This window comes from Mandrillus leucophaeus, unplaced genomic scaffold (genome assembly GCF_000951045.1).
Source record: "Mandrillus leucophaeus isolate KB7577 unplaced genomic scaffold, Mleu.le_1.0 Scaffold83, whole genome shotgun sequence".
Lineage (NCBI taxonomy): Eukaryota > Metazoa > Chordata > Mammalia > Primates > Cercopithecidae > Mandrillus > Mandrillus leucophaeus.
Window position 1 is genome coordinate 3266423 of NW_012109030.1, and position 16294 is coordinate 3282716.

At 41.7% G+C, this 16294-nt stretch overlaps 1 protein-coding gene across 10 annotated transcripts in view; it reads left to right on the forward strand.

The window, feature by feature from the left end:
- The window catches only part of FAM107B (family with sequence similarity 107, member B), a 292618-nt gene extending 279618 nt beyond the window's left edge, over window positions 1–13000 (forward strand). For all 10 annotated transcript variants that reach the window (XM_011968124.1, XM_011968129.1, XM_011968126.1 and 7 more), the window contains 3 exons: window positions 996–1179; window positions 9505–9655; window positions 10230–13000. In XM_011968124.1, the coding sequence (XP_011823514.1) occupies window positions 996–1179; window positions 9505–9655; window positions 10230–10346 (452 nt within the window). In that variant the 3' untranslated portion in view covers window positions 10347–13000. The remainder of the gene's footprint in view (window positions 1–995; window positions 1180–9504; window positions 9656–10229) is intronic.
- The last annotated feature ends 3294 nt before the right edge of the window (window positions 13001–16294 follow it).

Sequence of the window (16294 nt, forward strand, 5' to 3'; positions counted from 1 at the left end):
AGGTCTTGCTCTTGCTCTGTCACCCAGGCTGGAGTGCAGTGGTGCAATCATAGCCCACTGCAGCCTCTCAACTCTTAGGTCCAAGTGATCCTCCCACCTCAGCCCCGTGAGGAGCTGAGACTGCAGGCATGTACCACTATGCCCAGGGCATTTAAAACTTTTTTTAAACATATGGGATCTTGCTGTAGTGCCCAGGCTGGTCTTGAGCTCCTGGCCTCAGGGATCCTCCCACATCAGCCTCCCAAAGTGCTAGGATTACAGGCATGAGCTACCTTTCCCGGCCTTGTATTTTGTAACAGGGGAATACATATGGCACAGAGGTGGGAGAAGCAGGCAGTGAAACAGCAGTTTCAGTCCTGTGTGACTGGCCTCAGTGATGCTGTGTATAAGATAAGGTAAATATGCAGCTGAGTGGCTAGGAGAAAGGTTAGGCATCTTAGAATCTGGTGGAGGGTGACTGATTCCATCCTGTCTTTGTTCTGTGTTTGATAAACAGGTTTATAACCAATAACCGTCAGCGAAATATTTAACAAACTCCAGTTCAACAGGCAAAAGGCCAGCTTTAGTTTGTAGGCCCTGCTTTCCTGACACATGTGTCCGACTGCAGCCCTCGTGGGCCAGTGTTCGAATTTTCATTTGAACTTTCTTTTTTCTGACATACTCAGGTGCTTGTTCTGAAGTTGATACAGAGACAGGGTGGCAGAAAGCATCCTTTGTGACTGGAACTCAAGGTGTGGCAGTGGCAGTGATAGAAGTCAGGCCACAGGGCTCCCTGGCCTTAGTCATGGGCAAGACAAGACCAGGCCACCATTCTCTTCCCTGCCGCACCCCAGTTACATTCCAAGCGCTTTAGAAGATATATCAGTGATACCTCAGAGTGGACCCAGGAGGATGGCATGGGTTAGCATACTGAGCACAGCTCTGTGAGCCTCTGCATGTGTGGGAGAAGCCTTGGCAAAAACTGCAAATGAGTATTTCTCATCTTTCTCTTTCAGACGGCCCACCTGAGGTTATCGACCCTAAGGACTCATATCTCGTTACAAGAAGCATCATGGCCGAGCCAGACTACATAGAAGATGACAATCCTGAACTCATTAGGCCTCAGAAACTGATCAATCCTGTCAAAACCTCCCGGAACCATCAAGATCTTCACAGAGAACTTCTTATGAATCAAAAAAGGTAAAATGGTTTCTTGAGCATAGTTTTTTTTTTTTTTTTTTTTTTAAGAGGACTTTTAAGATAATGATACTTAATTTTAATTGTATTTACAGAGGCTTCAAAGATTCTTTGATTTCTTGCCCTGTGTTAAGGCTTTCTTATTCCTTCTCACATCCTAGAACCGGGTTATCCCTCCATGAGACAGGTCCCCTGCAGGTGGCTGTGACTGCGGTGGCCGGCAGTGCTTCCAGACTCCTGCAGTCCTGGGTTCCCTTCTGAAATGGATGCCTGTTTCCAAATTTGGATGGAAGAGGCTGGATTAGGGATAGAAGAGAATGTCCTAAGTAGAAGAGAAATACATTTTTAAATTTAAACTCTCTGAATTTTCTCCTTACACTGAGGGAGGTGTAGGAATCAGGTAATTACTGCCCACTCCAGCATTTGTCAGTAGCAGTGAGAAGTCTCTAGAACCATATTAGACTTAGTAGATAGGACACTCATGTTTTGGTTTGTTTTTGAGTAGCATTTTAAATGATTATTATCATAGTCTTTATTATTATTTTGGAGGACAGGAAAACATTTACCTTCTATCTACTTTGCAAGCTCCATCTGTGCCATAAATCATTTTGGATGTTGGGCTGGTGTACTCTGCTTTTTAAGTAATTTGGGCGGGATAGGAGACTAGGAGAACTGAGGATGCAAGGCCACTTTTTCAGTTTAAGAACTAGGAAGCTTCATTTAGGATTATTTTCAGATCTCGTAGGACGATAGATGGCTCATTTGCCCACTCTTTGCTAAACCCTGGTGAAAGGTCTCCCATTGAACTGAAAGATAACGCAGATCAAGTTTAGCATTAGGGTAATTTATTGCAGGGAGGCCTAGTTAAAAAAATGTTTTAAAGAGGATAAAGGGGGCATTTTTGTGGCAATTCTCTTTCCTGACTACACTCCAGTAGAACTAATGACTCCTATCTATCCCAGGAAGTATTTGTAAATAACATTTCTCCCTCTAGAGTGTGGGAATGTGGCTTACTCCAGTTTTATCCCCAGCATTATTACTAGGAAGCTGTTGGATTAATGTATATTAAATTGAATGCAAAGAAGATTTTAGCTTCCATCTGCCTTTGTCACACAATAGAAGGAAGAAGATATGAATTTGGTATTATTACAGCCAAAGCAAAATGAGACTATCAAGTTCCTAAAATAGACCACAGAATTTGGAAGCCATCCTGTCCTGCCTGGGAAATCATGTCTTCATTTTGGTGGAAAGATCGTCAGTTTAGTAGGCTCTGAAACAGAATAGCAGTTGTCACTTATAGATTTTCAGATTATCTTCACCTGTTTGGCCTCAGTTCCCTTATCTATAAAGTGTAAGGTAGGGGACTTAGCTGTTCTCTAAGAAACATTTTAGCTCAAACTTTTTCTTCTAGAAAAACCTATGAAAGGGCTCCAACTCAGAATAAAGGTCAGAGTAAAACAAACATTTGCAGAGTAAGTGTTCTCTAAATTATAGGCTGTAAATTATTCTGCAGAAATGTATTTAGTAGTTTGGGTCATATTGCTGTAAAACCTACAGATTTGTGCAGTTGAGTCTATTTCCACGTTTTTTTAGAGACAGAGCTTCTTCCATGCTGTCTTTGGCCTGTTCTTTCTTCTCCTTGTTTGCCCAGCTCAACTGATCTGAGACAATGCTGGGTTTCCCTAAAGTACTATGGTGTAGAGAGGACGTGGGCTTTGAGGTCAGAGAGAAATGGTAGGACTTCACTTTACCTATCTTATGATCTTGGCCAAAGTATCTCCTCTTGAGATCTGTTTCTTCATCTGTAAAGTGGAAGATAATAATGTGTTTCTTATAAAAATTAAAGTAGGCTGGGCACCGTGGCTCACGCCTGTAATCCCACCGCTTTGGGAAGCCAAGGCGGGTGGATCCCCTGAGGTCAGGAGTTCAAGACCAGCCTGGCCAATCTGGTGAAACCCTGTCTCTAGTAAAAATACAAAAATTAGCCGGGCATGGTGCCACATGCCTGCAATCCCAACTACTCAAGAGGCTGAGGCAGGAGAATTGTTTGAACATGGGAGGTGGAGGTTGCAGTGAGCCGAAATTGTGCCACTGCATTCCAGCCTGGGTGACAGAGCAAGACTCTGTCTCTAAAAACAAACAAACAAAAAAACTTAAAGAATAGCTTGTATGAAAATGCTTAACTTAGTAAGTGATCACTTAGTCACATCTATCTTCCACTTCCTATGTGGCAACATCTGGAATTTCTTATTGCTTTTTCTCCCATTTCTTTGACGGATTTTGGTCTGGTTGGAAATATATTTAAAAAAGATGAAGAAAAAGAAAAGACAGACTTCAAAATCAAATGAATGTATGTCATCTCATCTCTTAAGAGTTTTCAAGGTCATAGCAAACTTGTTAGAAATACACTGGTTTTAGACTGAGAATTTCTCATTTCTTTCCTTTTATTCATCTTTTATTTTGTATACTTTTTAGAGACTGGGGTTTTTATTTCTAAATTTTAGTGCCGAACTATAGGATACGTCCCATCAATACGATGTATGTTTGGTTAAGGAATAACCAGTCTTGATTATTGCATGGTGTTGTAATGAAAATCTGTTTGCTTTTCTGCAGTTTATAACAAGTCTTCCTACATTTTGTCTCATCCGGTGCTCTTTCTAATAACCCAGTGTGCGTTATCTTCAGATTACCCTCACTCATGTGAGTAATCTCAGGGTAACTGGTTTAAGGAATCATCTCAAGATCACATAATAGTTTTTTGAAATAGTGTTTGGAAATAAAAACAAGTTTATGTGGAGACTATACCTTTGCTATGCATAGCTACAAATTTAGCTCAAAGCTCTATAGCAATTCAGACAGTTTTTCCAGTTACATTTTAGAGATTATATATTAAAGTCCAAGTCGCTGCTTTAGAGAACAAGCACCCACAGGTCTTCTAACTGTGAAACCTATGCTCTTTCTAGTGTATAATCCTACTCTTCTATTTACCGTCTTTAGGACCCAGCTTAGTTTCAGGTTAAAGTCTTGAAGCCTCTAGGTCTGACTGTTAAAACCCTGCATCAAGTTCTCAGTTTCCATAGGTGTTCTCAGTGGTATAAAAAGGCAGCTTTCAAAAGGCTTTTTTTTTGGGGGGGGGGTTAAAAGATCACTATTAAAGGGATCCTTAAAAAAACAATTAAGAAGGGCCAGGCACGGTGGCTCACGCCTATAATCCCAGCACTTTGGGAGGGCGAAGTGAGCGGATCACGAGGTCAGGAGATCAAGACTATCTTGGCTAACACAGTGAAACCCCATCTCTACTAAAAAATACAAAAGATTAGCCGGACGTGGTGGCGGGCGCCTGTAGTCCCAGCTACTCGGGAGGCTGAGGCAGGAGAATGGCGTGAACCCGGGAGGCGGAGCTTGCAGTGAGCCGAGATGGTGCCACTGCACTCCAGCCTGGGCAACAGAGCAAGACTCTGTCTTTAAAAAAAAAAAAAAAAAATTAAGATTATTTCTGATACTATTTAGAGAGAGAGATTCTGTACTCTACAAAAATTACTTTTTGGAATAAATAGGTCAGTTACTTAAACATATCCCTAAAATTGGTTCTTTGGCTTGTATATTTGGAAGTCAGTGGCTTCTCGTTCCTGGTTTTTAGCTGACATTCTTTTGGCATGCTTTTCTAGATGAATAGTTCCTCAATAAATACTTGCTGCTGTACAGCATGGAAAAAGACAGGGGCAGTTCTAGAGATAAAGGATACAAGTATTTGTGTTCAAATCCATGCAGGTAAAAATGACTGAACCAGAAATGTCAATGAGGCAGGCCAAACCGGAAGATTACAAGATTAAAGAACAAGGGCTGAAATTCAGGCCTGGCGCAGTGGCTCACGCCTGTAATTCCAGCACTCTGGGAGGCCCAGGTGGGCGGATCACCTGAGGTGAGGAGTTTGAGACCAGCCTGGCCAATGTGGCAAAACCCCATCTCTACTAAAAATACAAAAATATTAGCTTGGCGTGGTGGCACGCACCTGTAGTCCCAGCTACTCAGGAGGCTGAGGCAGGAGAATAGCTTGAACCCAGAAAGCAGAGGTTGCAGTGAGCCGAGGTCATGTCACTACACTCCAGCATGGGCAACAGAGCGAGAGTCTGCCCCCTCGAAAAAAAAGAACAAGGGCTGAAATTCAAGTCAGCTTTTCCCTGTACCCCAAGAAAAATAATGAGGCCAGGAGATGTTTGGCTAAGTGGGCAGGCATTGTTCTGTGATGGTCTGAGCCCCAGACCTTTCCTCTGGCTGAATGCTCTCCCAGGTAACGGAATGACTTCAGTTATTAATACGTAGGTACAGAGTTCAGGTAGATGTGGAATGAATGTGGACTCGCCCTATCTGCCCTTGAATGTATTTAGTGGTTTATGTGAAATGTACCTTTCAAAGTTGTTTCATACTCTGGTGGTGGGAATATAAATCATTGCAGCCTTTTTGTAGGGCACTTTGGCAGTGCTCATCAAAATATGCAATGTGCAGGTGCTTAGCCAGCAATTCCGCTTCTATGAATCTAGCCAACAGAACTACTTGTAGAAGCTTGCAGCTATAAATGTCCACAGAGGCTCAGTGCCTCATTGTTTTTAATGGTGAACAATTGGAAACCAAATAGATGTCTGTCAATAGGGATGTGGCAGAATTGTGGCATGTTTATATGGGTATAGGAAGTGTGGAGGAACATAGACCAAACTGTCGGTAACAGTTCTCTCTGGATGCAGGAATGGGTAGGGGTTGATGGGTACAGGGCCTCTACTTTGTATAATTTTGGGGCCACTGTTCACTGTTCACACAGAACATTTGCAGTGGAGTGGAGCTCCTCTGATTTGTTTAAAGGAGAGGGTTTGGATGTGCTTTTGCTTTTTTATTTAACATATGGGTATATTACCTTTCTTTTTCTGCAAAGAGCACTTACTAATTTTATAATTTTTAAAATTGGCTTTGCCCACTTTAGTAGTCGCAGGTAGCTACCTGACCAAGAAGCCAACTTGGAAATTACTGTTGCTTTTGGGTGATACTGTCATAAAGGGGTTGAAAGTACTTGTTAGCTGTATATGTCAGAATTGATTAAAGAGAACCAACTATTCTAATGCCAGGGATGGTATTGTAGTTAACTATGAAAGTTGGAGAAACTCATTTCTGTCTGTCAACACTATCTCTGCTCCATTTAGACTTAGAGACTTATATGGGCAATGCTTGACTTTTTCCATTCAGCACAGAAAGTTAAGTAATCCACTGTGATAAAATTTTAACTAAATTTGTATGACTTCTTGACTGCTGTAAGTAGAGAATATTTATCATATAAGCACCATTTTCCTGAATTTTTTGTTACTACATATTTTATCTTACTGTCACTATTATGTAAAATCTTTGAAAGGCAAATGAATACTGTGTAATAGTTAAACCCATTCATAGGTTGCAATAGAGTGTCAGCCAATTGTGTCATACATCAAATGTTCAGCAGCTTTTGCATAATCCAGGAGAATTTAATAATAGTTGAAGTTCATTTTGCCAGTGAAATGTAGGGAAAGAAAAATGTTTGAAATTTAAATTATTCAGATAGCTAAATTCTTAATCCTAAAATTTAAATCCCTTAATTCTGTCTATAGTGTTATATCAAGACTTTTTAGTAGTCATGAAACTGAGTAAATCTTTATTCAGATTACTTAAAAACAGCTTTTCCTGTGGTTAATAACACCTTTATTTTGAACAGAGTACTCTTAAGCAACTTATATTGTGCTGATTAAAGATTTAATCTGTCCATATTTTTTACCCTGTTGTTCAGTCTTGATAAGTATGAAGCAAACCATAGTTAAAGCACAAAAGTCACCTGCCTCTTTTGTTTCACTGGAAATTTGGCCAGATTTTTTTTAACGGAAAGTTCTGCTAATAAAAATTGGGAAATTGGAGATATATATTATTTTGACCGTGTGTCCTCTGTCATTAAGGATGGACTATACTAGCTGGGTGTGGTTGCTTATGCCTGTAATCCCACCACTTTGGGAGGCCAAGGCAGGTAGATGACTTGAGCTCAGGAGTTCGAGACCAGCCTGGCCAACGTGGTGAAACCCCATCTCTCCCAAAAATACAAAAAATTATCTGGGCGTGGCTGTGGGCACCTGTAATCCCAGCTCCTCGGGAGGCTTAGGGAGTAGAATCGCTTGAACCTGGGAAGAAGGGGTTGCAGTGAGCCGAGATTGTGCCATTGCACTCCAGCCTGGGTGACAGGAGCAAAACTCCGTCTCAAAAAGAAAAACAAAAAAACAAAAAAACAAAAAAATACTGGGCGTGATGGCATGTGCCTGTGGCCCCAGCTGCTCAGGAGGCTGAGGTGGGAGGATCGCTGGAGCTCAGGAGGCGGAGGTTTCAGTGAGCTGAGATCATGCTACTGCACTCCAGCCTGGGCAACAGAGAGACCCTGTCTCAGACAAAAAAAAAAAAGATGGAATATACTGATTTTTACTCTAAAGAACAACTTTGAATTAAGTTTTTATTGTGATTTTTAAAAGCATCTACATAGGAGAGATGCCAGAATTTTTAGAAATTCTAGATGAACGAGGAAGTATGCAATTGAGGATTGGTTTACAGATGTGAATGTGTGGACTTGAAAGGGATCAAGGTGAGTGTGCTGTTGAGTTTCTCTGGTCAGAGCACATATATTGGAAATTGTTATTTAACAGTTGCTCAGATGAGTCCTAGTTGGTGAGTCACGGTAGTTGATAGGAGTTGTTTAAAGAACAACCTTGTCCCTGGTCTACAGATTAGCAGTCACCAGCAGCCAGACCAGGAGGTGTGTGGGAAGTGCTCAGGCCCATCCTGGAGTCCAGGACAGAGTCAGCAGTGTTCGTTGCCTACAGTTCAGAAAAGCATGAATTACTATTCTGCTACGTGCCTGTGTGCATAGCATGAGTGTGTGTGCACTGTTACCTACACCCTGTGCTGCCTGAAATTGATAGTGCTTTTCCTGTTCGGTGGTTGGTCCTATTTTTATTTTAAATTGTCTTGGTAAATTTTAACATCAAGTTGAGATTACTTAATGAGTTGGCAGAGACTGGCTAAGATAAGTGACTAAGGAAGACAGTAAGAAGAAAGGTGGGCTGGATGATCCAGCATTCTGGAAAGCCATAGGAGAAATCCTAAGGAAATAGAAAAGGCAAATCTTAAGCTGACAGACAGAGACCGCACCAGAGAAAATGCTAAGACATGTCTTTCCCTTGACTTCTCTCAAATATTTCAGATGGAGGGTGGCTAGTTCATGACCTGTTTGGCTTGTTTCTCCCCATTTGGAGAGATGGCTGCCTAATTTATCTCTCAGAAATGTAGACCTTCCCTGAAGGCTGACTTGCTTTCATTGTAAAGAATCAACCACACATCTGAAAGGGTTTCAGTGGAAGAGCACTGGACTGAGAGTTAGGGGAGTAAGATTCTGCACGGCCATATCCTTCAGTAGTGATATAACCTTGGACGTGCCTTTAGATGTACAAGAACCCCCTTTCAGATCTGAAAAATGGAGAGTGGGAAGGTTTCGAGGGCCATTTTACTGTCTAAATTTCTGTGCTAGCTGGTCTTGAGGCTGCATTTAGTGCATAAGATCAGGGGCCAGAGGCCAGGCACGGTGGCTCACGCCTGTAATCCCAGCACGTTGGGAGGCCAAGGTGAATGGATCCCGAGGTCAGGAGTTCGAGACCAACCTGACCAACATGGTGAAACCCCGTCTCTACTAAAAATACAAAAGTTAGCTGGGCGTGATGGTGCACACCTGTAATCCCAGCTACTCCAGAAGCTGAGACAGGAGAATTGCTTGAACCTAGGAGGCGGAGGTTGCATTGAGCCTAGATCGTGTGCCACTGCACTCCAGCCTGGGCGACAGAGCAAGACTCTGTCTCAGAAAAAAAAAAAAAAAAAAAATCAGGGGCTAGGTTTTGGGAAGCCTTCTTTCCGTGCAGAGCCCCCTGATTTCCTGAGCATCTCCGTCTCCGTCATGGGCACCCATCACAGTCATCGTACGAGCACCGCCACCCTCACTGCCCTTCTTTGCGTAGCCTACCGTCTTGGACGCGGCAGGTGGCCAATACATTTTTATTGAATGAATGGATTTTATGTACTCTCTGGAGATCTCCTGTTGCCTTTCTTTCATGCTGTTGAATTTCTTAGATCACCATGTTGCCTATTGTAGCTTAGTAGGTATCATGCTAATTCTGTAGACCTCTTTTCCATGGTTGATATTGTAAGTTATATTTCTGTTCATAAAACGATGTAGCCATTAGATGAACTTTTTTAAAATTTTTATTAATACTTTTTTTGCAGGGGTCTTGCTCCTCAGAACAAACCAGAATTGCAGAAGGTGATGGAAAAAAGAAAACGAGACCAAGTAATAAAGCAGAAGGAAGAAGAAGCACAGAAGAAGAAATCTGACTTGGAAATAGAGCTATTAAAACGGCAGCAGAAGCTGGAGCAGGTAAGGGGGATTGACTGGAAGCTGTCTTTTTTTTTTTTTTTTTTTTTTTTAATCTTGAGGAATGTTGGAGTGCTGGAGCAGGCAGGATTTACCAGACATGTCAGTGTGTACATTTATACTATGAAAGAAATATTGGAGACAAATGTCAGCAAATGGGGTCAGATATGTTCAAGGCGGGGACAAGAATCCTACTGAGGACCTAAAACAGATTCCAGAGGCAAAAGCAAAACAGGGACATGGCACTGAATTCACACAGGGTGCTGGGGTCATTTAGTGAAATTCACCCTCACGAAGACTCCAGAGCAGCTGCGCGCTCACCTCAGGATGTGTTTTCTTAGCCCTGTCTTTTCAATTCTTGTCATCTCGTGGTCCTATTTGCAGTGACAACCAAGTAGCTTCTGTTTCTGTGCACAGTTACCCAGACTCCATCCATCCATTTTTTAAAAAGTGGGACACCAGGAGAGACTTCCTTCCATGGGGAAGTAAAGTTGTCAGGGACTTTGCAAAGAGAGAGGAGTATTTTGAAAGGCTGCTTGGTTTGTAAATAATTTTTCCTTTTCTGAATGTCATTTAGCTTGAACTTGAGAAGCAGAAATTGCAAGAAGAGCAAGAAAATGCCCCCGAGTTCGTGAAGGTGAAAGGCAATCTCAGGAGAACAGGCCAAGAAGTCGCCCAAGCCCAGGAGTCCTAGGCCGAGGCTGCAGCAAGACCTCGTGTGTCACCCCACAGAGCTGTCTGTGGGTGCCTCCTCAATCTCAGGGCACAAGCCCCTGGAGAATGTTCCAGCCAGCAGAGAATTTTGACTTGCAGTAGGATTTGGTGTGATTTTCCTGCGATCTGGGTGGATGCCTTGCCTGTGACGGTTGCAGTTCCTATTCGCCAAATGAAGGGCAGTGCCCCGCACATAAGTTGGAATGATGGACCTGTGTTCAGAGACTTTAACAGAACCAACAAGCAGAAAAGTGAGAACAGGAAAAAGGAAGAGGACACTGGAATCAGTTCTTGAGAGTTGCACGACTTGGTTTTTCTTCCATTCCAAGTTTAGTGGGACCCAGAGCCTTTCTTCTTTTAAAAGCTAAAAAAAAAATACTTTTAATTCCTCTTTTTGTTATCTGTTAGATAATTGAGATCACATAGAAGGGCATTTAGTCTGTTCACCCACTGTAAATTTTATTTTGAGGGCCCAGAATTTTCTTGTTTAATTTATACTTTCACCCATGTTGCAGTTAACACCAGAGAAGGAACGTGAATGTCGAGCACAGCCACCACCCTTGTTGGCACTAAATTTAGAAATAGGGTGAGAAGGTTTAAAAGCCTGTAAACACCCATCTTGATTTTATTTTCATTCCTTTTGGTTCTCTGTGTAATAATAGTAGGCTACATAGTGACATTCCAGTTCCATGAAGGTACATCCTGTCCGTTCGTTAATTGCTTTGATTACCAGGAGGATTTTTGTTCAGTTTTGTTTTTAAATGTCTTGCTGATCTAGTTCTTTTAGATGGAATAACCTTCCAGTCCTTTAGAGAGTGGAACTAGTCCATATAACCCAGCTTCAGTATCACAAGTAGAAGCCCGCACATCTTTTCATTTCTCCAAGAGGAGTGTGGGGGAGGTTCCCATGACCGGCTGGGCAGTGAGGATTTCACTAGGCATTCTAATGTGAAATCAGTGTAGATTGCTCTTAAGGAGGCTTCATGAGATGTATAGCATTTGAATGTCTAATGATAATGAGTGTCATTAGAATCCAAGCTTTGAAAATTTCTGATTAATGCTCATATATTTCTTTATCTTTGTTTTTTCTTGTGAAGAAAGACTTTCACCACTGTTTGAGTGATGATGCTGTTGATAAGGATGATGTCGATGACTACTATATTGCATCTCTCAGGAACAGCTGACGGGAAGGGAGCGGCTGCTGAGTGCCCTCATTCTAGCTAGCACCACGCTCCTCAGAGAGCGGCCGAGTTATAGACAGCAGCAGCATTCTCATGCAAAATTAGTTTTAAGCTGCTGGTGTGGGCATCGGTACCTTTTGCCTGGGTGATAAGGAAGAATTTTTGAGGATTTAGTATGCTCTCCATAGAGACAGTTCAGCCAGTCATTTCTGCATTGTAGAGACTTCTCATACTTTCTTTGAAGACTCATAGAAAGCTGGATCCAGAGCTTTTGAATCCTTAATTAGCATAGTAGAAATTAGCTTTCTATGGGAATGCTTTAGTGTTAGCAGTTGACAATTAGGCCCATATTCAATCTGAATGGGAACAAAAGTAAATGCAATGATAATATACTGCTAGTTAGAGAAACATGTTAGTTGATTATACCTGAAATGGATTATCTATCTCATCAGCAAGTATTATTTGAATAAAATGAGAAATGCTTAAGAAGAATTGTTGCTCTATAGTAATTTGGTTTTGAAGAATGGAATGGTAACTATTTTTTTCCATCGTTCTTCCTTTTGAGAGAAGAAAGTGTGGTGACTGATGATCTGGAAAAGCCCATTTCTGATTGCACATTGACTGGAATTCTTTCTTTGTGTCTGTGGACTAGTGATGCTGTTTGCAAAATGAAGATTCGGGACTGGCTCCTATCTTGTTATCTAACTAGGTGTCAGATCTTGAAATCTGTATTCTCGAAGCAGTTCTGCCACTTGATCGTATTCACAAGGGCCCTGATAGGCTCCTTTAGAAGGCCCAATTCTGTTCCTAGAGCTTAACTAGAATTCATTCTTCACTGGGGGGAAAAAAAAAGTTAATTAAGAAAGCATTTCCTTCCTAATCTCACTCAAATCTGCAGAATTATTTGTAATGAGTAGTACAAAATCTGGCCAAAAGGAGACTTGTAAATAGCGTAAAGTGGTGTTTTATGCTAAACGGTGGAATGTATAGGCAGAGAAGCTCTTTGAAGTTGTCAGATGACCTGGGCTTACAAGCCTGATTCAAACAGGCTGTCAGTCTCCTCTCTCCCCTTAATACCATGCAGCCCAAACCCCTAGGACTCTTGAACATCCGAGCAGTTTTGTGCTTTGAGCCACTTTTTGACAAAAATGGCTCCATTTTTCCACAGCGTGGGTTTCTTAAACTAGTTCAATGTTTTATAGTCTCATAGTAGCAGTGTTGCTTTCTAAGCTATAACAGTCGACTTTATTCTTCTACTCTGAAAAATCTTGACTTGTTTGAGTGTATATAATATATATAAAGGGAGCCTTAATGGATTGGTTTTCATAATTTAATATTTTTTGTATTTGCTCTTGTATAATTGTTTTTAACGGAAAGTATTAAAGAATTGAGGGTGGAATTCTTAGAACCAAAGTTATTCTTAATAAAAATCACCACATGCTTGGACCATGCAGCCATGTTTGTCTGATCTGTTTAAAGTGGGCATCTGGAACAGAATGGGGTTGGGTTCAGTTCAAAGGTGAGAGTTGGTTCCAGGGTCTCCCTTTTGATGACTGGTCCTCATTGACAACCTTACCCCCAAATCACTTATGTCCTATTGCCTTGTGGCAGTCGAGCTGACAGTTTATCATATCAAACAGAGTCATCTCAAGTATTTATGGCACTGTAAATTACACATTGCAGTAGACCCTGGGGCCTTCAGCAGCAGCCGTCAGTCCTCAGCTCAAAGTATTCTGTATTTTAGATAGCTTGGAGGACAGTGGGAGACAGGTTTTGGGAAGGGCCATTGTTTAGTGCGTTTGACCCCAGTACATATGGCATGTCTGAAGTGTGATTATGAGGTTTTTTTTTTGCTTATTCAACTATATTAATGTTATTCCTCAAAGAAGTTACTTTGGAAAGGTATACACCTGATCGCATTATACTACTGGTGAAAATACTTTGGAGGTTCAACTCTCTTTATAAGTATGCCTTTATTTTTCAACTACAAATTACTTAGTTTGATCATCCAACTTCTAGTGTCTTTGGACTCTTTTAAAATACTGTATCTACTCAGGAGAGTAAAAATTTACTATTCTCTAAGGTTGTACCATGAACTATAAGGCCAGTACAGAAGATAGATCCAAAAATCATTTGAGGAGTAGCTGCATCCTTGGAATAACTAGGCAGTTTGCCCAGGTGACTATGTTAAGGCTGTCAATCCATTTGACCACTTCCCCACTCTCTCTCTCTCTCCCCGCGCCACCCCCCCCCGCCGTGTGTGTGTGTGTGTGTGTGTGTGTGTGTGTGTGTGTGTGTGTGTGTGTGTTTTACAGTAGTGGTAATAGATTTGAAACAAGACAGGGCAATTTCAAAGTGTTTAGTAAGATTTAAAATACTATAGGACAGCTAAAAGAAGTTTTAAAATAATACTACCCGGCATACGTTTCCTAGTATAAAAAAATGAAGTATTTTACTTCCAGGGTCTTTGGATAAATACAGTCTTTATGAGCTAGGCTAACAATCACAGTTTCTACTTTGTTTTGTCTCATGAGAAAACGTAGTCTGATTATCAGTTGGGGATCCTTTGAATGTCTTCCCACTTGCTCCTAGATTTTCTGGTAAAATGATAATTACCACTCGCCGTGGCACAAAGGGCACTCACTCATTTGTTGAAAGTGTGTTCGTTGCTACTGCAGTCCCGCTACTCCTAGAAACCCTCAAACTGTATATGTGCCTGTGTGTCTAAGTGTAAATATGTATGCACACATTTGCATTGATGTTTATTTTTATATCTGTATTTATAGAATATCATGAGGTCGGGCCAGGGATGGTGGCTCATGCCTATAATCCCAGCACTTTGGGAGGCCAAGGCGGGTGGATTGCTTGAGGTCAGGAGTTCAGGACCAATCTGACCAACATGGTGAAACCCCGTCTCTACTAAAAATATAAAAATTAGCCAGGCATGGTGGTGCGTGCCTGTAGTCCCTGCTACTCAGGAGGCTGAGGCAGGAGAATCACTTGAACCTGGGAGGCAGAGATTGCGGTGAGCCGAGATCACGCCACTGTGCTCCAGCCTGGGCTGGACAGAGTGAGACTCCATCTCAAAAAAAAAAAAAAAAAAAAAAATAGGTCACATTGATACCTCCAATCCCAACCTGGTGGCATGTTCTTTTCCCCCTTTCCGAATTTGTCACTCCCTCCTCCGACAGTGACAATCCTGGCTTCCACTGTCCTCCACTCATTTATTTATTTTCTCAATGTCCTGACCTTCTTCAGCTGCTTTCACCTCCCAGGCACTGCCTAGTGGCTTTTTGACTGAATTAGGAAGGAAGAGAGCAAGAAAACAAACAGCAATTTTTCTTGAGCATGTAAACATGTATTGTGAATTAAATTAATTAAATCGCCTCAAACAGCCTAAAGTGCAGCTATAGATCGAGTATACATGATTGTTTAAAACCTTGTGAACTCCTTAATATTATCAACTATACTTGAACACAGTGGTTAGCACATTTTAAAAATAGCTTACATATACCCATTTTAAAAAATCAAGCTTTATGTCCATTATTACTGTTTTTGAGATAGACTCTCTGTTACCCAGGCTGGAGTGCAATGGTGCGATCATAGCTCACTGCAGCCTTGACTGCCTGGGTCAAGCTCTCCTCTCGCCTCAGCCTTCTAAGTAGCTGGAACTACAGGTGCATGCCACCATGCCTGCTAATTATTTTCTTGTAGAGACAAGGTTTCCCTATGTTGCCCAGACTGGTCTGGAACTCCTGGCCTCAAGTGATCCTCCTACCTTGGCCTCCCGAAGTGCTGGGATCACAGGCATGAGCCACCGTGCCTGGCCATTTGTCCATTAGTTTTCTACTTTTAAAAACACTTTCCTACTACTATGACCGTATTTATTTTCATATTCTCCTAGATATTCAGTTATACTCTCCTTTCTGGGCTTGCAGTAATTTTACCAAGATTAAAAGGAAAGAACTACCCCCTCAGGCTAATTGAAGGAACAAGATCTGGGTTCTTGACTGATTCTTAGGACAGAGGGCCTGGCAGCACAGTCCAAGCTGCTGCAGTCATGGACCACAGGCCCTGGACGAAGTCCTTTGTTATAATTAATTCTTCCTTGCTTTGTCTTGGAATTTTTAATATCTTGCCATTGCTTCTTTCATTTTGGAAACTTGGTGTCCTTCCCAGAAATGGATGCTTTCATGTTGCATAGTCAGCCTGACTTACTCATTGTCTTGCCTTTACGATCTATTGATCTTGTCCATTAGTGTAATTGAAAACTTACATATGCCTTTTGAGTATCTCATATAACTAGGATCATTTCAAGATTTTGTCTAGTAAGAATCATCAAGTCTGTGTGGTGAACGCTTGTCCCTGGGATGTTTGGCTATTTATTATCTTTGACACAACTGCTGGATCCTCTTCTGTTTGTGATCATATATGATTAAGTGGACTCTTTTATTTCTATTTATTATATGTGATCACTGATGACGATTCTATTTTTTTGAGACAGAGTCTCAGAATTCTGTCACCCAGGCTGGACTGCAGTGACGCGATCTTGGCTCACTGCAGCCTTGACCTCCCTGGCTCAAGCAATCTTTCCACCTCAGCCTCCCAAATAGCTGGGACTACAGGCATGTGCCACCATGCCTGGCTGATTTTTTTTTTTTTAGTTTTTTTGTAGAGACAGGGTCACACTCTGTTATAGCTCAGGCTGGTCTTGAACTCCTGGCCTCAAGTGATCCTCCTTCCTCAG